General features: G+C 42.7%; 1 protein-coding gene and 1 long non-coding RNA gene across 23 annotated transcripts in view; one reads left to right on the forward strand and one right to left on the reverse strand.

Annotated features, from left to right (window-relative positions):
• The window catches only part of ELOVL5 (ELOVL fatty acid elongase 5), a 39,805-nt gene extending 14,228 nt beyond the window's left edge, over positions 1-25,577 (reverse strand). Inside the window, exons 1-3 of one of the 15 annotated variants that reach the window (XM_086876074.1) lie at positions 25,401-25,577; positions 2,559-2,627; positions 516-703 (exon numbers count right to left, since the gene is read on the reverse strand). In XM_086876074.1, the coding sequence (XP_086732200.1) occupies positions 516-703; positions 2,559-2,616 (246 nt within the window). In that variant the 5' untranslated portion in view covers positions 2,617-2,627; positions 25,401-25,577. Of the gene's footprint in view, positions 1-515; positions 704-2,558; positions 2,628-4,420; positions 4,526-20,442; positions 20,572-23,432; positions 25,093-25,150; positions 25,308-25,400 lie in introns of those variants that run through there. The other 14 variants (XM_086876075.1, XM_086876079.1, XM_086876081.1 and 11 more) reach the window with 14 other exon arrangements.
• Positions 25,578-25,633: 56 nt separating this feature from the next.
• The window catches only part of LOC111925881 (uncharacterized), a 45,085-nt gene continuing 42,762 nt past the window's right edge, over positions 25,634-27,956 (forward strand). For 6 of the 8 annotated variants that reach the window (XR_002862540.2, XR_002862543.2, XR_002862542.2 and 3 more), the window contains exons 1-3: positions 25,691-25,909; positions 26,002-26,270; positions 27,499-27,575. This is a non-coding gene — a long non-coding RNA (uncharacterized LOC111925881). Of the gene's footprint in view, positions 25,910-26,001; positions 26,271-27,498; positions 27,576-27,956 lie in introns of all 8 variants that reach the window. The other 2 variants (XR_015282825.1, XR_015282828.1) reach the window with 1 other exon arrangement.

Here is a 27,956-nt window from a genome sequence, read left to right on the forward strand (position 1 = left end):
ATCACAATGGCACTGTTTCAGCAACTTTTTTTTTTCCAAGCAAAACTAAGAGGATGCAAAAGAACGTAGAGGAAGCTTATGGAAATAGATGCAAGGAGTGTGTGCATGATTAAACACAAGTAAATAAACCATTTTGCCCTGCAGATAAAGCCAGTTTTGCTACAAAGTACTTTCTACAGTCCACCAGCACAATCACAGAGAGCAAGGAGAACTTACTAAAGGAGAGGCAAATTCATGCTGAAAGATCAGGCCTTCAATTGCACTGAGCAAAGCGCATTTGAAACATTTCTAAACAAGGTCAGTAGGGATGTTTAAGGCAGGGCTTGTTTCACACCATCCTTAGAGGTAACACTACAATTAGGGTTTTCTCCCCAGAGAAGCAACGTTGAAAATGGTCACACCACTTCTGCAGATGCTTCCCGAATTCAGGAGCACTCTGCTCAGAGATTATTTTCAACATGAGGCAATGTAATTAAAACAGACACTGCAAAACTGACCAACCCTTTTTCTCTTACCTCATAAAACATATACAGGGAAAGCAGTGTAAGTCCAAGGTTGTAGATCACTAGAATACCCCTGCATGAGAACGGCTGCCTATTCCGCATGTACTTTGGCCCTAGCCAGACGATTAGTAAGTACAAGGCTGAGAAGATAAAGGTAGGTGTGTAGTTCTCCAGAAGAAGCCATCCTTTTACTCTGGGGTCTGGGAAACAAACAAACAAAAACATACAAACACTTAGATCTTGTAAGGAGAAGAATTCAACACATCTAAAAATAGCTGTACCCAAAATGCTTCCAGAGCTGGAATATCAAAGAAAAAAGAAGGACGTGCAGCAAGCCCTCTTACTAAGGGCCACATTGCTCATTACAAACAACAACTTTTTATTTACATATTTAAGAGAGCAGAAATAATTCTTTTCCTAAGGCAAAAATATTCTTAAGTTATTTTTTTAAAATACTCATTACCATTCAGAACTGTCACCCACTTGAACACCACAGATAAAATTATAAAGAAAAGCTTCAACAAAGCTCTCCCCTTTACTTTCTCAAACCAACCCTTCCCAATGGTACACATCTTATTTCCTAGAGTCATCAAACCTAGGAGTGAATCAGGTACCTTTGTAGTTATAGGTGGATGATCATGATAGTTATTTTTCAGTCAATAGTAACACAATTAGATCATATATGTGCTACTATACTAGAAAGAATTAAATTTTGGACTCCTTGTATGAGCAAGGACAAGTATGGAACACAGAGCCGTCAGTTCCGCCTGAGTAACCAGCTGGCAATGCATCAAATTCTCAGGAAAAGCACATAAACCACTCTGAATCAGAATTTTAGGGGACTACTTGGAACATTAGTGTGATCCTTTTGAACCACAACTGTGTTGTCCATACCTGGCAACAGCACAGTGTCTCTCTCGTCTCACTAAAGTCAACCCAAAGTACTGAAACCAAGTTAACCAAAATATAAATGAACACTTCAAATATTGCTGTCATTCACAATCTTGACTTAATTTTAAAGGAGTCATACATGGATCCTGAATGTAAGAAATGAAGCCTTAAAACTGTAGGTTGGAAAGTAGGTAGGCAAGGCAAGGAATTGTTTGGATTTGCCACCTTTATGGTTCATGGTTTTTCTTATACAGCAAATAGAGACCATATGCCAGCACATGCAATAGTTGTATCAGAACATACAGGCTAATTTAAACACGCTTAGAATGAAGAAAGAGGCAACAAGGGCACTGAGATAAAAGCACTAATAAAAGCAAACAGAAAACACACTTGGAAGAATCAGAGGCTTGTTCCACCTCCTGCAGACTTTCTCCCGTGAAGAAGAGGCACCATCACTGGATCTTGAGTGGGACAGAGAAAAGGCATTACTGAAGCAGTCAGAAGAAAAAAGCACATGCCACTGAGCAGCACTGCTCTGCACACTCTGTGCAGGATGCAGTCATGTAATCTGCTGGGTCAGAATCAACTGGAAGGGGACCATCCTACCCAAGCCCACAGCATAAGGCCACCGTTTGTCCTGGTTCCACAACCTCTCACTTCCTCACACTGACCATGACTGCAGTTCTCCACCTGCAGAGGTTTTCCCTGGACAAAACCTACCAAAACTATTGCTTCTTCAAAAAAATAATGGTTTCAAAGAAGCAGTGTTTTCCAAAAATTACAGATATTTTTAGTGAAAAAATCCAGAGAAGTTCTACTTATGAAGGCAAGAGTATTTTTTATTTAATTAAATGAAAATTAAAGTGGCTTTTTTTAGAATAAAAGCTATGACTAAATTAAAAAGAAAGAAAAAAGCAGCAAAGATCTGAGTAAGGTAAGTCACCCACTAAGACAACATGAGCTTAACTGATAGTAAGAGGAATGACCTCTTCAGGTCAAAAGATCAGAAGCATTGAATAGACTCTTATTTATTACACTGTCAGACATTTTGATGCTCTGCAGATCCTAAAGAAAGTCATCACCTGTCAATGCCAAGTTAGAGGAAAAAATGTTACTTATGTTCTAGTAAGATCAGTTTTATTTATGTGTTAAGAGAAATCTTACCTCTGGGTCCAAGCCAAACATCAAAGTAACTATTGATTGTTTTATCCATATGTTCCATTCTACAACCTACTGAAATGGAAAGAAAAGGAGAAAGTTAGTTCTTCTGCTCATGAAAATAGTTTAACCATGAACACATTCTGTTAGGGTTAGCAAAAAAAATACTAGTATGCAAGAATTATAGCAAACATAATGGACTTTCTCAGAATATATAAAAACATAAAGCTTATTCCAGTCATAGAGAGTCACTGGTGTATGAGCTACATTTCCCACTGAAGTACTTAATCATAGTTATAGATGCACACAAGCTTAAAATAATTAGTTCAGATTAACCTGAAGTTCTGTTTAATTCTGTATTTTGTACAGGCAAATAAAAGCTGGCATCTTAAAAGATCCCTCAATGAGAAGGAAGACTGGACTTTGAGAAAGCCAGCAACATCGAAATTTTCAGATAAAGACTATGAAGCTATTTTAACAAAGGGTCTCAAATAACTAGCAAGGTTAGCTAGGGAGGAGGGAATGAGGAAAAAAATAAAAACTGGTTCTGCTATCTCCTGCAGATAGGTGACTGATTACAGCTCTGATTAACAGCCCATAAAACCAAGAGATCAACAGTCACTGAAAGACAGGGAGGGCTGCAGAGTCCAGGGAGAAAACGCAGCATCTCATGGCATGAGCATCTCCAGTTCCAGAAACTGCTTACTGGTAAGACATTACCAGATGAAATTCATCCAACATCAGTACAGTGATTCAAATGTCATCTGTCAGCTCCTCACATGGCCACTATTTATTGATAGCACCTGGTCTGTACATGGAGGCACCCATGTTGTAGTACCTCGCTACATAAAGGAGGAAAAGCAGGAAAGAAGCATCTACAATGTCCATGAGCACAGACAACTGTGCACAAAGCTGTCTCCAAGAGAAGAGGAAGTAATTTTATTCTTGATTAAGAAAAAAAAACCAACAAAAAACTGCAACCCTTCCAATTTCCTCTTTTTATCCAGAACTATACTGTATTTTCACTAACAGAATTTTATCCACTTCTAATAAAATGGTTTTCACTTTGTGGTGTTTCTCCTTTCCTTAAGTACTAATATTAACAAGTTCTAGCTATGAGAAAATAACATAAGTAACACATGCTGTCAGTATACCCACAGCACCAATTACACAAGCTTTTATGTAGTTATATGGCTAAGTAAAAAAAGTTGGTTTGTTTTTGTTTTTTTTAGTACTACCTAAAGGAAATATCTCTCTGCCACCTGTGCAAATCCCATCTCTAGGGGATTTCTGTTTTATGCAAGTTAAATTAATCATATATCCTCTGGTTTTAGTCATCTGGGACTGAAGCCTCAATTTCATCCAGGTCCAACAAGAAAATTCAAGCACGATCCAAACGATGCTTTCTTGCCAGTCCCAAGTGGGACTGGGAGCCAGTGCTGGAAGGCCTGCAGGGGCTTTGACTTCCCATGGGACCAAGCAAATACAAGGGGCTTAGGTCATGCATTTCCATTCTGTGGTCTTCTATATAAGCCCACATCCCTTCAGTGCAGGGCCCCAGGCAGGAGACCAATAGGCTCCCTGAGGACTTCTGCCTGCACCACCACCCCCTGTTCCCTGCGGGGCTCTCAGGGACACACAGAAGAGACTCTTCCTTCCGTGTCACACTGCTTGGGACTACAGAAAGCCACAGAAACATCACTGGAATCTGGTCACCAGGCACATACAAAAAGGCTTGATCAAAATAACCAGAAGTGTTAAAAGTACTTGCAGCCCTGATTCATACTGCTTTTATTTTCTGACTTAAGAAGCCCAGACCAAGTAAGCAAACACTTTCAGAAGAAAGTGCATTTTTGGGGTTATGTTACCTCACCAGCTATTGTACTGTGAGCACTTGTGTGAATGGCCAGCACTGGCACACTGGTGTCCTAGGAATAAGGAAGTATAACCTGTGTCACCAGAAGCATGAACAGGAAGGCTGTGAAATATGAATATATAATTACAAGGAGAAAAAAAATATATTTAGAGAAAGCACCTTTTTTGGTCACCCCATCTTTTTAAAAAATTTGTCAGCTATTAAATATTGCCACAAAACCAAATCCCTGGTGGATGATTAATTTTGTTTGAGATCCCCACTTAATCAATTTATTGCTCTTTTGATCCAGTACTGATTGATCTAGTTATGCAGCACTGCATCAGCCAATAATCTGCATCTGACTTCAACTTCGCTTCTCACAGTCAAAGGCTTCAGATGGCAGAGACTGGTACAAAATCAATGGTTTGTTAAACTAAAATAGCCATAAAAGCTCAATCCAGAACTGACTTGCTACATATTTTGCTACATTTACTGGACACTAAAAATGCATTTATGTAAATAAAACAACTAAGAAACCAGAAACAAACTCTGCCTAGTTATAGTAAAGGCAGCAAGAAATGTAAGTCTACTTTGAATCCCTCCATGAAACTGGAAGAAAAACTCATTCCTCAAGAGGAGGAGGCTCTCTGCAGAGGTCTCAGCTTTTTTGGGCTGGTACCCCAAAGCAGCTTTTTTGTGCCGGCATTATCAGACAGCAGATTGTAAAAGACACAGCAAAGGAAAAACTACTCCTGGTGTCAATTTCCAGAATTTGCAGAAAAAGAAATGGTTTCAAAAGGAACTCATTTGTGTAACAGAAAAACAGAAGGAAACAATCTGCTTTTGTTCCAGAAGGGGTCATGTGAAAATGCATCAAGTCTCCTGCCAACAGCCACACAACATTAAACACTGCTTCAACAGCAGCAACTACAAGGGTTCTTTTTAAATTAGAATAGTTTCCCAATTCAGAGAAACATCGACTCCCAGAAAAATTAAACCAGTGGCCATTCGAAACACTGTGATCGGCATATTTCCTAATACTGAAAGTAAGCAAATTCTGCAGCTGACTGCATACATGCTCCTTTACCTACAAGTCATCCCACAGCAAGGCATACTATTCACAGAATCATGGAATGGTTTGGTTTGGAAGAGACCTTTGAAGCTTATCTATTCCAACTACCCCATCATCTTCCACTCAAGATGCTCAGACCCTCATCCAGTCTGTGAAGTTCTTGTGCATGGGGCATATACCATATACTCTATGACCAACCTGTTCCAGTGCTTCAACGCCCTCAGTGAAAAAACTTCTTCCTTACATCTAGACTAAATCTGCTTTCTTTTATTTCAAAACCATTGCCCTTTGTCCTAACACTACAGCCCCTATTAAAAAGTTTGTATCCATTTACCTTATAGGCCCCTTCTAGGTATTGTAAGGCCACAATAAGATCTCCCTGGAGCTTTCTCTTTTCCAGGCGGAGCAGCCCCAACTCTCTCAGTCTGACTCCATAGGGAGAGGCGCTACAGCTCTCTAACCTCCTCTGGATCCACTCTAATACGTCCATGTCTTTCCTGTGCTGAGGATCCCAGAGCTAGATGCAGCACTGCAGGTGGGGTCTCACCAGAGCAGAGGGGCAGAATCCCCTCCCTCATCCTACTGGCCACACTCCTTTTGATGCAGCCCAATACACAATTTGCTTTCTGGGTTGCAAGTACATATTGCCAACTCTCCTCTACCAGCACCCCCAAGTCCTTCTCAGCAGGACTGCTCTCAATCCCTTCATCTCCCAAACCATACTGATAGTTCTGGACTTCCCCAGCCCAAGTACAGGACTTTACATTTGGCCTTGTTGAACCTCATTGTGGCTCCCAAGGCTCACTTCTTGAGCCTGTCCAGGTCCCTTTGGACGGCACACCAGGCATGTCAACCACACTACTCAGCTCGGTGCTGTTGGCAAATTTGCTGAGGGTGCACTCGATCCCAATGTCCATGTCACTCAACTGATGGAGAGATTAAACAGTACTGGTCCCACTACGGACCCCTGAGGGACACCACTTTGTCCATCAGGACTCTGAGTCACTGACCACTAACCTCCGGATGTGGTCATCCAACCAATTCCTTTTCCAGTGAACAATCCACCCATCAAACCCATGTCTCCAATTTAGAGAGAAGGATATTATGGGGGACTGTGTCAAAGGCCTTGTAGAAAATGACCAATGACAACCATAGTATTCAGTACCTACAGTCAGAAAAAAAAAAGACCCAATTAGGCCAGACAATGCTTTTCAAAACATGTACCTCTGTATACACCAGTTATTTTTTCCTAACCTGCCTTTCTACAATGGAGAAAGAAATCATGCTTTTTGCCGCCAGATTTTATCAGTGCAGTAAGGCACTTGACCAGGGAAAATTGGATCAGAGTCTGGAAGCACTCAAAATTACAATCTAGAAGACATTTTACTCCTTCAAGTCCACGTATATAATCCATTAAAAACCCCTATCTGATGCTTTACACAAACAAAATTACTGGAATTTAATTCTGCAACACAAACATAACAAAAGGTAAACTTGCACCTTGCCCCAACAAGATCAAGCAACATCATTAAAATACTACTTTTTCAATAATCCTCTGGATTTGGATGGGAGAGGTTTTTTTTGGACAGCCACAAATCATTTGGCATCCTGGGTTCATTTCTGGCACTATGAGCTGAGACGAACACCACGCTCCAGTAACCACCCATGTATTTGGGCAGAAGATGTGAAACTCTTCCCTGCCACTCACTCCAGGCACAGATAGCCCCCAGTGCTTCTTCGTGTGACAATAAAAAACATAGTTCAAAGCCTACACAAAAACATGTTTTTCTTGTAGAATACATTTAAAAAATTTATTTAAAGAAAGTGTTTCATACAGGCTACCAGCACTGACAGCCTGCTCTTCTAATGCATATAACTACTCTCTGAGGAAATGGATACTACATACTGGAGATTTCAACCAGCTTCTGCCCTTCAAAGGAAATTCTCTCCTATGCTTTCCACAGAAAACACATTCTAGAGGGTTTATGCTATGAAGTAATCTAAGAACTCTTCATCATATTTTGATGGTGTTTGTTGAATTTCTTCTTGGAGTAACTTTCCAGGTGTAAAGAAGATGCACAAAAATATAAAGGTTTGCTTTCTGTCCCATGGCACCCTTTTTAAGCAAATCAAACAACAGCAAAAAAAAAAAAAAAAAAAAAAAAAAAAAATTAAGCTGAAAGCTCAAAGCACTGGGAGCTTGTTCCCTTTCAGAAGGATCCTCCAGTGCTCACCCTGCTGCTGAAGAACTCCCTGAAACAGATCCCAGTTTTCACAGCTAAGTTCCTGAACTTGAGTTCCAATAAAATCCCCAAAATAGGCATCTAAATAATTGTTCTGGCTTCTGAGAAAAATATGCTGTCAAGCCTGGCTGCTCAGCCTTTTTGGAAAACAGCCACTTTCTCTGTTCTTAAATTAGGACTTCGAAGCCTAAATTTAGGCACTTGCTTTTGGAAGTCTTGATTTGTATTTTCTCTTTAAAGTAATGTTTCCCAGTCCCTGCCACTGCAGAGGTGACTCCCCTTTTTCCCCGTCCAAAAGTACAAACTATCCCTCTTCCAAAAACCAATGATCACATTGCTGTTTGCTTTTGTCGATGTACTGGAATTGAAAACGCTCGGCTGCTTGAGAACTAGAAGACGGCACTGATAATCAAAGCTGTCCACTGTTTTCTGTGCATTTGCCAAAGCTTCCCAGTTTCTTCTTTCTATTCCCCAAGCCTTAACCACCCCTTGAACGTGTTTCCTTTGCCTTTCAACTTCCTGCCAACTCTGGATTATCCTTCACTTTCTGAATACACTCTTAGATCCCAAACATGCTTAATGTTAGCAATAAGAAGGACTTCAATATGGACTACAGTTTATTCTGATCTGAAAGTGTAGGTATATTTATTTTACAGGAAACCAGCTGAAGCACAAGTGCTAGGATTTTGCATTTTAGTTTTGTTAAAATACAAGAGGCTTTTTAAACTTTATTTTGCATCTCTATCTTTAGCAATGTGATTCAGATTTTTGGCCCCCTTGCATCAGCAGCAAGCCCTCCAGCCTGCTGCTGATACATCTGGACCCACATTGCTGAGCTGTCACACTCACCAGCAGCACCAGCATAAGGAAGTTTAGACATAAATAATTTGTATAAAATTCAGGGGAGCGTAACAAATGTGGAACAAAGGAGAGAAGCTAGTTTCAAACAGTTTAACCTCAGTGGGATTTCAAACCATTTGAAAATGTATGGGTAAAGGAAGACTTTGGGCAGGGGTATATATAGGGCATAATATATAGAAGTAATCTTATGACATTATAAATGTATATATATATATATGTATGTATATTCATACATATTTTCATAACATTACTTCTCCTGTACTTTCATTCCCTCAAATTCTTCAGTAATGGTTACCTTATTACATAAGCAGAGATGCGGTAATAAAGTATTTTACAGAACAGAAATAAATACAAGAAAGGATACTGCAAAACAGAGTAACTAATTGCATTCACTACACAATACCTCATGAAATGAGAATCTAATTAACCTCAGATAGTTAAGAGAAATAATAGGTCCTTGCAATTTTATTCACACCTTCAGCAGACCTAAAATAGCTCAAATTAAGATCTGGGTATCCTAGGATTAGAACACTTGCACAAAATTCATCCCCTTGTACTCAACAGCTCTTGATACAGCGTGGGATGACTTCAGACAGAGGGAAAACACTAATGGTGATGGCCAAGCAGGAAGAAAAAGTTGGAAGCAAGAACACAAACACACCCATGGAAGTACTTAGAATCACAGGAAAATGTTCATGACTGCCTCTATATGCCAGAAGGATGCATCTAGCATCCATCTACAAACAAGGACATTTCAAGCTGCAAAGCCCCCCTTAGCAACAGCAGATCTGGCATCACTCAGTGCTGTGGTTTTCACAAGAGCATACATTTTCCTGAAATAAAGTGTTCAAGGGGGAATATCCTGTGCCCGAGCACTATGTCCATACAGCAGCACTGTGATACTGGAAACCTCCTCACTGCTGCCAGCTTATAGCCTGATGCTGTGAGAACAATACAGTCAAGACTGAAGGAGTATTTACAGAAATAAAATGTGGAGGAAGAAAAGTCAAAGGTTTATTATGGTTATGCAGGTTTATTTCAATTGTTGTAATTGTAATATACAGCAATGACACTGCAGAGAACTTCTGCCTACGGTTTAAGAACTGGTTTTGGTTTGTTTTTTTTTTTTTAATTATTATTGAAACAGAAGAGAGTATCTGTAGCAAACTAGGTTAGATGAAAACAGGGAGAATATGTACATGGCACAAGAGGAACAAGTTGACTTTTTGTAAGGAAAGCCAAAGCACAGTGTTTGCTAGGCAGCTTTGCTCCAAAGGTCCCCTCACTAGGCACTATGGGCAATGTTCATTAACAGCTACTTCTTGAATATGAAGCTCCATCTTTTTACAAAAGCTGGGCTGGTATTGCAGTTGGGGAAACAAGGGAACTTGGGGGTCCTGGTTGATTACAAGTTCAGTATCAGTCAGCAGTGCCCTGGCAGCCAGGAGTGTCAGTGCTGTTCTGGGGACATCAGGCCCAGCATGGCCAGCCGGGCAAGGGAGGGGATTGTCCTGCTCTGCTCTGCACTGGGGCAGCCTCACCTGCAGTGCTGGGGGCAGTTTTGGGTGCCACACTATGAAAAAGATATTTTAACTATTACAGAGTGTCTAAAGGAGGACAACAAAGATGGTGAAGGGCCTTGAAGGAAAACCATATGAGGAGTGGCTGGAGCCTGGAGGAGACTGAGGGGAGACCTCACTGCAGTTACAGCTTCTTGTGAGGGGAGGAGGAGGGGCAGGCACTGAGCTCTTCTCTGTGGTGACAGTGACAGGACCTGAGGGAATGGCCTGAAATTGTGCCAAGGGAGGTTTAGGTTGGACATCAGGAGAAGGTTCCTCACCCAGAGGGTGGTTGGGCACTGGAACAGGCTCCCCAGGGAAGTGGTCACAGCACTAAGCCTGACAGAGCTCAAGAACTGCTTGGACAATGCTCTCAGGCACATGAGGTGACTCTTGGGGACTGTGCTGCGTCCAGGAGTTGGACTTGATGATCTTTGTGGGCCTGTTTCACCTCAGCTTATTCTGTGATCACACTGTTAGCTGCAGCTAACAATGGAAAATTAGCCTCAGGAGGCCTGGGAAGCTAAAGGGAGTTGAGAAGATGAAGGGAAAAAAGCAAAGTCCAGAGGGCCATAAGGATTTTACCTTTCATTTCTGGTCTCATTTCTTCTATTCAAAAGCCACCTGCAAGAAAATCTGAAAAACTTTTCTCTCCTTTAATAGCGGGATTCCTGTAATCTCTGTGTACTTCACTCAAATCAACTTTATACTTCCACAGGAGAAAAACAAAGCTACAGTCCCCAAAGCCTATTTTAATGAGCCTTCTTGGTGAAAATGTTGCGTTTTCTAACAACTGAACCAATGAGACTACACCAAGTAGGACCAAGGATGGAGAAGCGCAGTCTTGCATGACCATTACATTCAAGAGCACTATGTACTCAAGACAGTAAGCTTCAACTTACCTTTTCTTTAAATGCCCATGCCTCATAATTGCATAATAAAATCTAAAAAGCAAGAAGTAGGACAAGGAGTGACAAGTGTGACTGTCTCTCCACATGTCCCTCATTTCCTCCAACACCTTACAGCTGCAGCACCAAACCTGAACACCAAGAACATTTATCATCCACCTGCCCACTCCTCATGCCAAAATCCTGCACTGAGCTCTGAACCCAGGGAACATCTCAAGAATAAAACTCTTTGCATTTAGTAGCCTGACACATGAAAGTTTGCCATCTATAGAAGTAATTAAAATTCTCCTGCACATGTGGAACACTGTAGAAAGCAAAAAATGGGTGTGTGCAGTTATCCTGTAAACAAGGCTTAGCTATAAAAAGGTTATCTCAGGTTTGCATGCTGACTAGATGGAGCAATCCAACAAAAAGTGGAGGAATTAGAAGACCATGAAAGCTGAGTGTGGCAGTCACAAAGGTAATGGTACACCATGCAAATCTGACTTGTACAGGGATAAGAGTGCACATAAAACCTGAATTAAGATGCCCTGCTAAGATGTGAAACTACAACCCCTGTGTTCAGGTGGGTAACTGACACCTTTCAGAGGACCACTTCTGTTTTGGAAACCAGATCATACTGAAAAAGCATACAAACAAGTCACCCTTAGGGAAGTTACAGTATGTTAAGTATTTATTTGTGTGCTTACTCTATTTCCTGTGCTTGTGGGGTCATACCTGGAGTGCTGTGGGAGTAGTGAAATTTTCTGGTGAGCCCTAGCACACAAAATTACATGCAATACACTGAATTAGTTACATTCCTCAACACAAGTGAATTTCTATACTTTTACCTAAAAGAACAAAGGATGCATAATGGCACTTATAAATGCACCCTAGTGCTTGCCTTGCTGACATTTCTTCATACAGTTAGCCATGCTATGAGAAATCAATCTTAAAACTTTTCTATGTTCTGCCTGTACACCTGTGAGACCCTGCGTGGCTGCAGCTTGGTGCCCTCATCTTAAGATGCTAAACATCATGCCAGACTTTACCATCATACATAAGTAAACAGCACCAACAGAGGTCAGGCAAGTATGAATGACAGCTGGCTTTAGACAGAAGGAGGTGCAAAAAAAAAAAAAAAAAAAAAAATTAAAAAAAAAAAAAAATCCTCCTTTTCCCACCACTCTGAGAATTAAAAGAAAAAAAAATTAGGTAGAAGCGTTATGCCATGGCATCGTGCTGCTCAGGACAGAATCCTAACCACTATGTACCCTGTTAAAATTCCCACCTTCAAAATAGTAAAAAAAATATAGAGTCATTAATCAGAGAATCAACTACCTTTAAGATCTAACTGCTTTTCTAAAGGATAAAGTTGCTAAAGCTATACAAAGCAAGTTTTTGACCTTCCTCCTGCCCAAGATGCACAAGGAGTACTGAAAGTGAAGACATAGGGACAGAAAACAGACAGGAGATTGCTTACAAATGCATTTGTCAGATCATCATTTCCCCACATCTTTCCCTTCTTGTACTACATACATCTGTAAATTGTTATTGTTGCCAAAACCACAAAGCCAGCTGACAGCATTTCTGTTAGAGAAGCTCAGGGCTGAAAAGCCTGGTGAATCCTAAGGAGCTGAACATCCTTGCCTGCACCAGACCCATGTCAAACCAACTTCTGCTAAGAATCAGCAAATTTTTGTGTATCAAATCATTGCTGTAAAAAAGGCCCCTGAAAGAGGACTGACTCCTGGAGTAGTTAGCAAAGAAAGCATTGGTCCCTGCACATGTCCGTTGTTTGATTTTGGCAGCACTTTCTGAAATGTTACTTCATCAAAAGACCCTGCTCCAGGAGGCAAGTACTGTGGTTTCTTATATTTTATTATTTGTTTTAAGGGTAGAAAGACCAGCCAACCAATTTAAAGTAAATTCTGTATTGCTACTGCTGTGTGTGATCTTATCACTTACTCTTTCTATGAACTTTAAATAGACTACTGGAGGAAAAAACCACCACCTATCTGGCAACTTCCAAGATGTTTTCTACAAGCTCATAATATAAAGGCTTCAGTTACCTGCAGAAGTCAGGCAGTGAATTCCAGGAAAATAAGTACCTTTCCTCCAAAGTTTAGCCACTCTTTTCTTTCAATAAGAGATATCAAATCCTTGGTGTAATGAAAACCCTGCTGCCATTAAAATCTGTTCCAAGGAAGAACACAGCTAAACTGAATCCCCAGCTCCAGCAACAAGATGCAGAAAATTTTGCCACATTTGCTTCATACTTTCACAAGCACTGGCACAACAGCAGGGTCAGCACTGTAACCTAATGTAATATATCTGCTTTAAATACAGGGACAAAGCAATATCCACCCAAACAACAGGCAACAGGTTTCCTTCCCAGCCCTGCAGCTATCCCATTCTCTGCAGGGCAGCAGTCCCCTGGAAAAGGGGGCATCAGACATGCCTCCTCTGCCTCACTGTGTGTGCAAAGCCTCTTAAACATCTTCAGCATCTTACTTGTTCCTACAGATAAGCATCTCCATCCATCCAGTTGTGATGCCAGCTCATGCCCACCAGCAACCCTCAGGCTCAGAGTCACCACATCACCTGATCCTTGCTCTAGCTTCTCCATTCAGCCTGGTCCACTCTATAACCATAACCACATAACCATATAACCATCTACATAGCCAGGACGTGCGCAGTAACAAGGAACAGACAAGAATGGATTTGACACTTCTGTAAGGCTGCTTTCATTCCTTCCCTACTCCCCACCCTGCCTGGATGGAAGGAGCCTGGAAAAACTAAGGTAGTGCCAAAGAAACCAACCAGGCAAGAAGATCAGCTTTCAGCTGGGTCCATCCCACTACTGATTTACTGCAGGAGAAGCAGTAGCATGATGCAGACACATGGGTGATGAAGAGGTCTTACGTGGCTGAAGATGAGCAAAGCCATCACACTGCATCCAGCAAGGAACCATGGCAAAAAGAAAGGCAAATGAAACAGACAAAATGGAAGATGCAGAATTCTGTCTAATGCAGAACTCTAAAATGCTATTAAGAGGAGGCCAAAATAAAATGCATTGCACAATCATCATTTTACATATAAGAATGGCTCTTGTGAAAAGTACAAAATTTGCAGAAAAAAGAACACACAAAATAACAAAATGTCATACAGGATATGTCACATAGAGATAACTTAGAAGATTTCTTAAATATAATTGTAGCAGTATGAAGTGACAAATTATTGCACTGTAAAAAGCAAACAACAAAAAACCCAATCTTGACATGTTCAAACTATGAAAGAGGCAGATGTTAGGATGTGTTAGCCTGTTTCTGTCTTGAAAACTGCAGGACTAAGGATGGTCTCATGGCAGGTCAGGTATGGGAATGGGGAAGAACTTAACCATCAAGAGACCAAACCCATGAAGAACCAACAAAATATTCATTTCAAGAAAAGGCAACTTGAATGTTTTATTCAATCTAAACACCACTAAAGTATTCAAACAGAAACAGTGCTGATTAAAATAAATGCACAGAAAAAGATTGAAATAAAAAGCTAACCAGAGAGTGAACATGACCAAAATCTCTTGCTACACCCTGGTCAGCCTGCAGCTGAGGGCCTTGAGGACAGAGGGGAAGAATCTCCTTTAATTCTCAGCCTTTTATGTTATACTGTAAGAAACAACAACCTTACTAGTGATTTGAGACATGTTGAGTTGCCCAAGACTAAATTTCAATGGGAAGTTGACTTTCTAATAATACCAAATATTTTTTATTTGATGCCCAAAGCTCATTATTAAATTTGTTGAGAAAAATACATTGTTATGCAACTAGTGGTTTACACATAAGAAACAATGCAGCATAAGTGAAAACCTAACTTAGAGTGTATTTTATATGTGCTCATATTCTGCCAGGAGTGAAAGGACAGAGTCAAGTGGTGTTTCATCAGCAACACTTGTAAAGCAGCTCTTTAAACTCAGGGCAAAAGACGTGCTTTTCAGCCTCTATATTAAGACTCTGCAAATTAACTATAAAAATGTCAACATATTAGAAGTTGCTCAGCAAGTAAACCCTGTACATTCTGAGCTCACCTATTTCATACATGTTTTGTACTGACTGTGTAGGATACAGAAAAATGCTTCAGGAAATTAAATTTCTTATTCATGTCAGCAGCTCTCTGAAAGTCTTCCCCTCTGGAATCTCACCACCACCACATCTCTATTTTTACTGTATGCTAAAAGCAAAACATGTTTTTATGCAAAAAACTCTTTCATTAAGCAATATTTTAAGTATCAAAACACCATTCCTGTAGTTGCAGGTTATTTTTCCACAATGATTTTACCTTTGTGTAATACAAACCCTCCACATAGATGTGTCATCTCTAAACCAAACAGCAGCAAAAGGACCTTTCAATTAAACAGACCTGTTATTCTCAACCAGGAAGTTAAAAGCTCAAGTCTATATCCCCACACTGGAACTGGTAAGTGGTGGATGAATAAGCGTAGGGAAAAAACCAAAAATTAAAAACTACCACAAAAATTTTGTTAATGTTTCTGCTCTCAGGTTAGTACTGACAGCTTAGGTGGTAATTTGGTAAGGATCTTAGAAGAGCAATGATGTTGCAAGTGAGGATGTGCCAGAACCACCAATGGTTGATAGAGCTTCTTCACTGGTTCAATGCAAAACCCAGCCTTGCTCCTCTGTTCTGCAAAACAACCCTACAGGGTGTTTGGTGCGTAAGATTTTAAAAAGCAAAGACTGAAAAATAGATACAGACAGACATATGAAAGTGTAAAAAGGTGCAGCAACAAAAAAGTAAGTAAGGAGAGGAGCAGAAAACTACATCACTTCTCTGCTAGGCTTCTTCACATGTGCAATTGCCCACTCAGTCACTGCAGGTTCAAAGATGGTCATCTTCCAAGGCCATGCATTTCTCCTTTGAAGGCAACACAGCACTATTTAAAGGATGTAAATAAAACACTCCAAGAGGATTGTTTTTCATACTCTGTAAAGTGCAGTTAAAACCTGCCAACATTACTGTGTGCTCACAGAGAAACATCTCTGTTTCTCATTCTTTAGGATGCAAAAATATATTTTAACAGCTTCTTGAATTTATATTTTAAGACAGAAAGTCAATCCCACAGATGCTTCGAAAACTGCAGTGTGCTACATGCAACCGATACCTGAGCTGATGCATTGTTTGAGCCTGACGTGTTTTTTGAAACCAGGAAGCATTCAGTCTGCACAACTGGAAATTCATCATAGCTCTGCAATTGTTCAACTAGAGTTTAGATTTGAGTCTCTGATCTAAACAAGTCCAGCACTGAATTTACAAAGTATGAGCCAATTAAAACAGACTTAAAAAAAAAAAAAAAAATTGAAAACAACATTAGCAGTCTCTTCCTGCACCATAATGCAACCACTTAGCAGTGCTGATAGAACAAGAAATCAATACAAAGAAGTACCAAAAGACATTATTTTTATTCTGCAAGGCATGACCAGACTTGCAGCCTGCTTTTGTGCACTTCAAAGGGAGATGATGATGGTTTTGAAAGGGCTAAAAAAAGAATAAAGAAGTTAGAGGTTCTGGGAACCTGTCAAGTAAAAATGGAGAATCAGGTATGGCCTCTGGAATATTACTTGGGAACCTAATGAAGACTGCAAAACCAGAGGACAGTGTCATGGTTTGACTCTAGCTGGTAAATAACACCCCACAGCTGCTTGCTCACCCCTCTGCAGACCTGATGGAATAGAGGAGAGAATCAGAAAAAGGTAATGTCTATGGGTTAAGATAAGAACATTCATTTAATAAATGAACTAAAATTATCAATTACAATAACAACAAAACTAATAATAATGAAAAAGGAGATAACAAAAAGAGAGAGAGAGAGAGAGAGGAATAAAATCCAAGAAAGACAAGTAATGCACAATACAATTGCACACCACTCATTGACTGATGCCCGACCAAATCCCTAAGCTGCTATTGTCCTCCCAGCCAACTCCCCTCAGTTTATACACTGACCATGACATTCTGCAGTATGGAATATCCCTCTGGCCAGTCTGGGTCAGCTGTCCTAATTGTGCTTCCTCATGGTTTCTTATGCACCTGCTCACTGGCAGAGCATGGAACACTGAAAATCCTTGATTTAGAGTCCACCCTGCTCAGCAACAATTAAAACATCAGTGTGTTATCAACATTATTCTCATACGAAACCCGAAACACAGCACTGTACCAGCTACTAAGAAGAAAATTATTCCAGATGGAACTAGGACACAGAGCTTTTACTATTTAAACTCACATGACAAGTGGTCTGACACCATCAACTCTGAAAACTTAAACGTGCATGACTTACAGTCATGCACAGTTTTTACCTATAAGAAAGTAAAGGCAGCAGCAACAACTCATGGATTAGCAGGGCAATGATCTACACTGAAGCACAATGGGCTTTCCATAATTACCTGAATTACTATTATTTTACTCCTCATTTTTAACTAAGCAAACAAATGCAGTACTCCTTACTGACTTGTTCAGGAGCATCTCTGTCAATCTCTGTGTAAGCATTTTGCATCCTATATTGTTGGTGTTCCCTTGTACTTGTGTTCTTCTCTAGTCCTTACACTGTGTTTTAAGCTCTTGCAGATGGTGATGGAGACACATAAAACTTCCCAGCCCATGGCTCAGTCCAGTGCCTGGGGCCTGGCAAACCCAGCCAGCCCTCCTACAGCCAGAGCAAACAGGCTGCAGAGGCAACCATGGTCTAAGCTGTGCCTTCTGGGTGGCAAACAAGTCAGAATTAAAAAAAAATATGAAAGAACCTGCTCAAATCTTTTGAAAGAGGCTTTTCTGCTTAGGCGTGGTACAGAGGCAGAGAAAAAAAATCCATAAGTAACTAGGCCTACTGGACTGGCAGCTTACCTTCTGTCACTATATCACATACATTAATAAAAAAAGAACATTCTGTACCATGTTGTACAAACGCAGGTATTTTCCCCATTAATGAGGCTTTATGCATGCACAAGTCATGCTTAAAAGATTAATGCAAACCTTAACAACATGCAAAAAGGCCACTGTACACCAAATGAATCAAGGGATAAATGTATGATGCAAGGGATAAATGCATGACCCTAATTTAGGACAACCAGCTGAGTCTGGACCAGTTCACAGGGTCTGTGATCAGCTAAGAGCAACCTCTCCACATCAGTACTGCAAAACAGGAATGAACCACCAAACCACAATCAGACATTCACCATAAGCATCTGCTGTCCTGCAATCCACAGAATCACGTACATAAAACACAAGCACAACTTTCACTGCATCCTTCAAATCCAGCCAAATCCAGATTTGTGTGCCTCTCCCAACAGTGCCCTGCAGCTACCACACAAGCCCTTCCTCAAAACTATGTGAGCAGCCATGAGAATGAACTGACCCCACAGATGGTTTCCGGCAAACACACAGGCCATGCACCCCAAGTAACGTGACATTTGAACTTCAACATGCAAAAAGGTTTCTCAAGTTTCTTTTTCTAAAGGGAAGGACGATGTTAAACATTGAAGAATGTCATCTTCCTAACCAGTTAAAGGTTTAATTATTGTTATTTAAGTCAAAGGTTGTCCCTACTGTTTGGCAAGGAGATGATTCTCAAAATGATGATTCAAAACACTAGTATTTTAAAAAGTAACCCAAGAGCAGGAAATCTCCCTTCAGGAAAAGGTTAGCTGAAGCTTTCTGATTCAATTATGTGCATAGAAATAGCATATCTAAAGGGAAGCCTTCATAGATTAAGGTATAAACGTCTGTAGTTTCCCAAATCCTTGCTGTCTCAAGTGAACCCAAATCTGAGGACACAGGATCAGCTCAAGGACTAGACCTCTACATTCAGACCACTATGTTGACAATGATACAGCACTGGCAAATGTAAGCAGATTTCTTTTATTAATTTCTAAATGCTTCAAGATCTCTATTTAAATATAGGTGTCATGGTTTTAACTCAGCAGAGGAACTGCTCCTCCACAAAGTTGTGATCTGCTCCAAACCTTAACCATATGATCTCTAAGGGAAGAAGGCATTTTCCCACAGCTAGCACTTGCTAAGGGCTCCTTAATCAACAAAGGCACAGCAGAAACACTGCTTTAGCCTGAAATGCTTCCCAGCAAACTTTTAACAGCAAAAACAGTGAGGGAGAAAAGAAAAAAAGAAAAATGGCAAACTTGCCTGCTTATGAATTAACTAGCTAAACATATGAGGTGTATTAGGTTTAATAAACTAAACAACATTATTCTGTGAATCAATACTTGCTAGTTTTGTCTAACCCTGATAACATCCTTAAGATGACACTAACAAAACCTCCCACTGGCATACAGAAAAGCTCAAGTGTTACCTGAAATCAAGACTACATCCTTTTTGAAATCAAGTGTTTTACAGCAGAGAGCCTGAACATGCACATAGGAAGAAAGCAATTACCCTCCAGTCACTGCAAAGACAGCTGGCAAGAAGAGAAAGAGTTTTCTCAAGGTCAAGAGGGAAAGGAGCGCTTCCAAGCAATAGCAAAAGAAGAGTCACTTTGTTCAAATCACTGACCCGGAGTCTCAGAGAAGAGGGTTATGTAGGGATCAAAGTGCAAGGCACAATTTGAAAATGCAGGAAAAAAGGTTTATTCCACATTTGTTGTATTGCACAATCAAGTTTTATCTCCTGTAAAGGTTAGAGCAACTCAGCATATTTAGTTACTGCCCAAAGCAGTTGGCAAGCAAATGTTTGATATGAAGTTTTGACAGACGTCAATTAAATACAGACAACTTTAGCTTTAATACAAGTTCATGAAATGTCTGTATATTTCTACCTGCCCAGTACACCACTGGTCATTAACAAAGCTATCATTAATGAAGCACAACCTCTACAGTTAATAAAGTTTTAATAAGGGCACGAAAAATACCCAGTTGCAATGGGATGCCAGTGTCACCTCAATTCATGGCACTGAGCTCAGCATAAGTAGCATGATTCATTTGTTTATGGAGAAGTGACAATTGCACTTAGCAGCATGCATTTTTTGTAAAACCTCTACACTTGCTAAGGAGGTTTATTTTTGTTTCATGCGAGTCAACTATTTCATAAAAAAACCTAAATAATTCTCCAATGCATCCAATACAGCAGGAAACCATTTACCAACTACATATTTCAGACAAGCCTGCTCTTGTGCTTTTATTTGCCCTGTAAGATAATCTGTTCTAAATGCCAAAACACAAACAGAGAAACCAAGGCAATAAATTTCAGAAGATTAATTTCATTAAATAGATATGCAGAGACCCAATGCATATACAGTCAACAGCAACTCTACAAGCTCTTTCCATAAGATTGAAAGCAGCATTTATTTGTCAATTAAAAAAATCAATTAATGTCAATGTTTGCATTATCCTCACCAAACAAAGATGTAACTGCTGTTCTGTCAGATGATGTGGGCAAGCTTTGGTGCCCTCAGAAACCCAGATATAAATCACTTTTACCAATCAGCACTCAGGAAGTGCAGGGATGTCAGCATAAGCAATGCCCTCTTAACCGTATTGCTGCAATACCAAATTTAAACAGCCTCAGGAAAGGTCATAGGTCAAACAATCTGACCTGGAAAAAAGTTTTTAAACAGACCACTTTCTACGTAATTCATTGATTATCCTTTTCATTTGTCCTTGTAGGTTCTTCCATTTAAGGGAAAAAGCATTTTCAATGCTAGTGTGCACAAACTGCAGGAATCTGCACTTTTAACACATTCAAGAATCACAAAACAAATAAGCAACTACATTACAAAGATTATTGCCAGTTTTGTGAAGTGTCTGTATGCACATGGAGAAGTGTGCTCTGACTATCATGCAGAAAGCATCAATTTTCTTCAGTCTATTATATAGCAAAACAGCTTTGAAAAGCTTACGCTGTAGCCTGGAAGAAAGCAATTTTGTATATTGTAAAAACAGGAGAACAAAAGCATTACTGCAAGAGCTGAGCCCTCATGGTATTCCTATGTCTAAACAGTTTAATAGATCTCACCCCCACACAACTAATTCAGGACATGGTAATGACAGAAAGTTAACAAAAAAGGATTGACATTAAGATGAGAAAATTAATGAGTTGTTATGCAGGGGAGGTTATACCAAACAATATAATTACCTGTATTTTCCTTCACACCCTAAAAGAAGAGCTGCCAAATCTAAGTGAAGCTTTTGTAGCTGTGAAGAACCAACATTTTGCTTGTGATCCATCTTAAGACAGCAGGAGTAAAACAAGATGCCAAGAAAGAATAGGTAGAGGTATTTGTGGCTCTGCTCTTAAGCAATGAAAAAGCACCCCTGACTCTCTTAGTTCAAAGTCAAAGAACAAAACCTCCATGTACTGAAAAAAAACCAAAACCAGCAAACCAACAACAACAAAAAAACAAAAACAAAAACACCAAAAAAACCCAAACACACCACTAAGAGCCCATTCACTCCAAAGGGCTTTCTCAGTCCAAGAGAGCCTTGCTGGCATGAGTTGTCACAGGGAACAACTCAGCACAGCACAGGCACTCTGGCTCCCTGCTGCTGTGCTGGGAACCCAGACTCAGAGAGCTAAGTTACCTACCATGTGGCTAGCAGGGTGACACACCTGACATGGCACTGAGCCCACCCTTCCATCCACTCACTGCTCCACACCACCACTCTGCTCATGCCCTGCCCACCAGGCAGGCAGCAGCGAGAATGAATGCTCACTGGTGACATCCTTTTAGCACTAAGTCCAAGAGGGCCAGAGGGGACAAGAGTACACAGAGGCATGACACTTTTTAACGTGCCACTGTAGGCAACTGCTGTTTCTCTCCAAAAAATTTTTCTCAAGTGGGATACAGACAGCATTAACTGAGAGATCTGCTTTGTCGGTCATGGAGTGGGGGTTGCTGAGGCCACCAGAGTAATGCAGAAAACAATTTTAACCTTGTGCTCTACCTGAGTGTCATTTTTTTCCAAGTTCAGCAGAAACAGAAGCTTTTGATGTTGCAATGTTTACTGCCCCAAAAATGAGGAAGGCAAAGGAATGCGGTCAGCTCAGTACTTGAGAGCACTTAACTAATTAGCAACTGAACGTCACTTACAAGGAGCATGTATGCAAAGGGGCAGCTCTGGATCACGCTTAGCCCTGGGCTCTCCAACTGTGCCTGCTGGATCTCAGCACCTGGACAGCCTGAAATCCTAAAATATTGTCCGTTCCACCATCATTCCCAAAAATTTGAATCTTCAAACATATTTCCAAAAATCTGCTCCTAGTAAGTTGCAAAAGAAAGTGCAATTAAAGGAACTGTCCAGAGGCCTGATGGATCTACAGTACTACTTCCAACTTACTTTTTTTTTTTTTTTCTGTTAACTTATCATCTCTGAGTTAATTCCTCTTATAAACAATTCCTCTTATAAGACAAAATGTAAGTCAGGAGGCAAAGAAGATTAGACCAGAGAATTCAAAATATTTTATTTCAAGTGTGGCTGCACTAAAGACAAAGAATGCAACAAAAAGACTTCATGCTGAGAAATTTAAGAACAACATCAACTTACTAAAAATACCGCAATAAGTAAACCCAGAGACTGGTCAGACAGCACATAAACTAAATATCATTAATGATGCTATATTTAAGTACCAAATATGCATGAGTTTTAATCAAAGATAGACCATCTGATCAGCTGCTGCTAAGTAAAAGGCACTAACTCACAAAGTGCAGCTGTTTTTTAAAAAGCAGCATGAGGCACATCAGCCAGACCTTTGTCAGCTTGCAAGATAAAGCCACACTGCATATTCATTTCACTGCTGCTCTCCCTGGTTGCATCTGAACGCTAAAATACAGAAGACTTAAGTCAGAACACATGATAAATTCACTTAGCTACTTCTGAATAAAAAACACAAAGAGGAGCTTCCAGCATACATTACGTATGTAATGTGTGCCTTGTACAAAATTCAGTAAAGTCAAGCAAAGTTCTGGCATGTCTTTTACTGCTCTTGACCAGTATCAGCTGGCAACAGCATCCCTGAGGGCAAATCCATGCTTAACTTCGGCAAACCCAGCACAGTGGTCTTTTTCATTTGCTTCGAAGTTCACAAAAAGCTGGGAAGGGATCCCCACCCAGCTGACCCCAGCTATCTCCAGGTACCACAAGTTCCAGGTAAAATCCCCCCTCTGTGTGCAATACAGCTACCCACAGCCAGAGTACATGTACAGAGTACATACTTGCTGCTCTGAAAACAGACTATGTCTAGTGCATCACAAATATATGAGTACTTATACAAAAAACTCCATCTTTTTTTGCTAAACAGCATCAGACGATCACGTGTGCCACAGGCTGACTCTCTCCGACACAGCTTCAGCTGCTGTTAGCAGCGGTGAGCCTGCAGCAGAACTTACCTCTAGCTATGGAGTGTTTTAGCAGCAGAGGATAATCTCGGACTGCAACTGCACCGAAGGAGTGAGAAGGACTTAGAGCGGAATACATGCCAAAACTCCTCAGCGCTATTTACAAGTTCTTATTTAAACCAAATAAAACCCCTCCCTCTACGCTAGCAGCTTAATACCGATGCAGCAGCACCATTAGCTCGCATCTACAAAAACTTGGCAGCCACAAACCCTGCACCCAGCCGCGGCCACCGGCGATAATTTCAGCCGGCGGTTCACGGCAGGCCCGCGGCTGCCTGGCGCTGGCAGGGAGCTGCTGTGGCAGAGATAACCTCACCCTGGAAGCAACCTGGCCCAAAACTGCGGGGAAAGGCTGTGCCGCCACGGGAGATACCGGCACGCTCATCCTCCTCTAGTTTCAGCTGCAGGGCGTGTTTCCATTTCCACAGAGCGGTTTTGGAAACTTCCCGATGGGAAAGATCCCAACTGCAGCCATGCCCCTGCCTTGTTTTCCCTCCCCATCGCTAGGAGCCGGCTGAGCACTTTGCTGGAGTTTTCTGTCACAGCCACGAGAACTCTGCCATGGCACTGAATCCCACAGCATCAGAGATCACGCGAAACAGTGAGCAGAATACAAATCAGCCGTACGGAGCACAGCCTTTCAGCCGCGGCCGGGGCTCGGCGCACCCAGCTGCCGGAGGGAGAAACGCCTCTTGTCGTCTGCCAGGAGCCCTCCTTGCTGAGCAACCAAGGTGCTGCTATTCCTGCCAGCTCTGCAAAACCGACCTTTTGTCTGCAGACTCATAGCACAGATCGATGCCGGAAAGCTCTCGGAGCGGGATCCTCAGACGCCGCATCCCCGGGAATCGGGGGAAAGGAACGAGGGCAGAAAAGCAACAAACGCGGCAGAGGAGGAGCAAACACGCTGCCCAAGACAATACCTCACGTAACCCCGGGCACTGCTTCTAATGCTGCTGGTGCCCGAGGGCTTCCAGGAGATGAACAGATAAAAACAAAGTCATAAAGTTTTTAAGAAAGTCCCTGCACAGGCATCTGACACACTGACACATTTCTACCATTTGCCCTTCCTTTTCTGCTCATTTCCTAAGGCACACACTCTTTAAAGATCGAGGTTTTAAAACGGCCCGGCCCTTTTTAGAAGCACTGCACATCTCCAGGGCGCTGGTTTAACGCGGCGTCTGCCCTGTCCCACACACAGACCCGGGAACTACCGTGCCGGCGGCTCCAGTTCTAAACCACTACGGCGGCCAGGGACGCTGGGCAAGAGCTCAGGGAAGAAGGAGAAGTAACAGCCTTCCTTTCCAAGGCCGACGACCCCTTCCGCTGACACCCCGCCTCTCCGCCCGGCTGCTCCCCCGGCCGGCAGCAGCCGCCTCAGCTGCACACCCCACACACCCGCCGGGGAAAAGATGGGTCACGGCTTTTGTCTGGGGCCGTGGCAGCGCTCAGCCCTCCGCGAGCTCTCCGGGAAGGCAGCTACGGCCGAGGATGGGGGAAGAGGCGCGGGGTCTCCTCCCTTCCTGCCCCTGTTATTTCACCCCACCCCGTGCCCCGCACGGCGGAAGGCGCTGCCGCCGCCGCCCGGGATGCAGTATCCATGGCAATACGGGATTGCATCATGCTCTTGACTAAACTGCACCGGGGAAAAGACGCTCCCGGCGAGAGCCCCGTCCCTTCCGCCGCCCCGTCCCCTCCCTTCCCCGGCTGGCCTGCCCGCCGCTGCCGGCCGCAGCCCCGCCGCTCCCCGCCGGGCGCCAAGCTCCCCCTCCGCTCCGCGCACCACCAGCGCTGCCGCCGCACTTGTTGCGCGCCCCGCGGAACGGCGCCCCCCGCCCGCCGTGGCCCCCGTCCCCCTCATCCTCCGCATCCCCCTGCGGGCCCGAGTGGCCGCGCCGCATCCCGTTTCCGGGCGGAGAGCCCCGGCGCTGCGCTCCCTCCCGGCCGGGGACGAGGCCCTACCTGGCGGCGGCGGCGACGCTGGGGGCAGCGGGCGGCACCGGCCGGTCTGTCCCGCTGCGAGCCGCGGGGGCGGGGCCGAGGGGCGGGCGCGGGGCTCCGGGCCCCGCCCCCCCGCCGGCCGTGGGCTGACGGTGACGTAAGAGTGGTGCGGGGGGCTCACGGGCGGTGGCAGAGGGGCGCTATGACGTCATGGCGGCAAAGAGCCAATCGGGCGGCGGCGGTGGCTCGGGAGCGGCTCGCGCGGGGCTCCCGCCGCTCGGGGCTCGAGGCCGCCGCGTCCAACAGGTCCCGGGCGGGCGGGGGAGCGGAGAGCGGCCCCTCGGGCCTCAGGGCTCTCAGCCCGGGCCCTGGCAGCGGGGGGCCCCTGTGAAAAACAATATGGGACCATGTAATTAAAGACTATCATAATGAGATGAGCCGCGGGCCTACTTAAAGGTCACGGACAGATGTAGTTGATGTTTCCTGTGTTTTGAAGTAACGGGCTTTGCAACGTGACAGCATTTTTGAATGTAAGTTCTGGCTGCAATTAAGTAGGTAGTATTTTAATTAGGTTGTACAATAAAACTGCTGGTTTTGTTGTGTAATTTACATGCATATGCAGAGCTGGTCCCCACAGTGTCAGATGTCCGAGGAAGGAATCTCAAAGCACCCTCTTTGGCTCCTTTCCAATGGCAGGGATGCTCAACAGAGGAAGAAAAGTTCTGTCCGTGCTCTTCAGACACTCCATTACCTCCCCGAGCATCTAACGGGGCAGCAGTGAGGGTGCCTCGTTCAGATGGCAAACAGGAAGAAAGCAGTTTGTTTCTTTTCCTCTCTCACGTATTCCCTCGAGATGGAAGATGACCTTTTAATTTCTTCCCCCTCCCTAAGGTTTGTTCCATCTCCTTGTTAATTAAATGAAAATGCTACATAAATAAAGAGCAGCTTTGCTTTGCAAAGGAGAGGAGTCAAGCAGCAATTTGCATGGGGTTTATTCAAGATCAAGTATCTCCACTCGATGGGGAACAGTTAGCAATTTTAGAAAGTTGTAGTAAAAAGGGTTTTCTGGAGCTTTCCCTCAGCTATAGAGGACAGCTGGTTGGGTGAAGCCATCAAAACTGACTATACCAACCTTCCAGTTGACTTTCCAGTTGCTTCTCCTGGACCACAGTCGTTTACCAAGGCCCAAGTCCATGGTCATTTCTCTGAAGCAATTTATTGCAATCTCACTATTGAAGCTCAGAAGTGGTGCTGGGCTGTAAACAGTCAAGAAGAGGTCCCAGGAGGGTCACCTGTGTCCTGGGGACATCAGGCACAGCATCACCAGCTGGTCAATGGAAGTGATTGTCCCACTCTGCTCTGCACTGGGGCAGCTGCACCTCGAATCCTCTGTGCTGTTTTGGTCACCACAATATAAAAAGGACGCTAAGTTATTTGAGAGTGTCAGAAGGATGGCCACAAGGATGTGAAGGGCCTTGAGGGGAAGCCGTATGAGGAGCAGCTGAGGTCACTTGGTCTGTTCAGCCTGGAGGAGACTGAGGGGAGACCTCATTGTGCTTTTCAATGTTGCCACAAGGGACAGTGGAGGGCAGTCACCAATATCCTCGCTTTTGTGACCAGAGGCAGGACTGGAGGAAATATGGTGCTGAGTCAGGGGAGGTTTAGGCTGGATATCAGGAAACAGGTTCTTTACCCAGAGGGTGGTTGGGGACTGGAACAGGCTCCCCAGGGAGGTGATCACAGCACCAAGCCTGACAGAGCTCAAGAAGCATTTGGACAATGCTCTTGGGCACACGGTGTGAATCTTGGGGTGTCCTATGCAGGGTCACGAGTTGGATATAATGATCCTGATCCTTCCAATTCAGCATATACTGTATCATATTCTATGATTTGAGCACAATAATGCAGAGTGTTTCCCAGTGGGATCAGAAATTATGTTCCTTAAGCTCTTTTTGGGATAAGACAAAATCTCTCACTAAAGTAAACATTGGGGCTATTCCACTGTTCTTTAATCTTATTTCTTTTATTACAGTAAGATGTTAGGAATGCTATTTGGTTGATGTTGGAGGTGGTTTTTTCCTCCTTTTGTTTTAAAGTTCAAATCTTTATTTCCCTGAAGGACCAGACCCTTGCCTATGTGTTTTAACACTTTGGAAAAAACACACCAAACCCTACGAAAAGCAGCACAACTGTCAGGTGAGTGTGCCTTTCTGAGGGCCCTTCACCCAAGTTTGTGCTTTGGATGTTTCTGAGGCATCCCTTCCTATTTGTGAGAAGTCAAGTCATCTTAATTGACTAAGGCACAAGTCCCATTTTTTCTCACTTGAGCCAAAATGTGCTGAGCTCACTGAAACATGACCAGCATTAGATCTTTTCACATTTTTCACACTTTATTTAAAGCACTTTTCAGTGTGCTTTAAATAAAATTCATTCCCAACAGGCATACACATTTGTTTCCATGGTTTATTGATGAAGGATGATTACACCAAGTGTTACTTTCACAGCCAAAACAGCTTTCTAAATCTGGAAGGTGCTTAAATAATTAAGACTGAATCTGGCTGTTTAAAAATAAAAAAT

This window comes from Cyanistes caeruleus, chromosome 2 (assembly GCF_971803275.1).
Source record: "Cyanistes caeruleus chromosome 2, bCyaCae1.hap1.1, whole genome shotgun sequence".
In the NCBI taxonomy this organism is placed as follows: Eukaryota; Metazoa; Chordata; class Aves; order Passeriformes; family Paridae; genus Cyanistes; species Cyanistes caeruleus.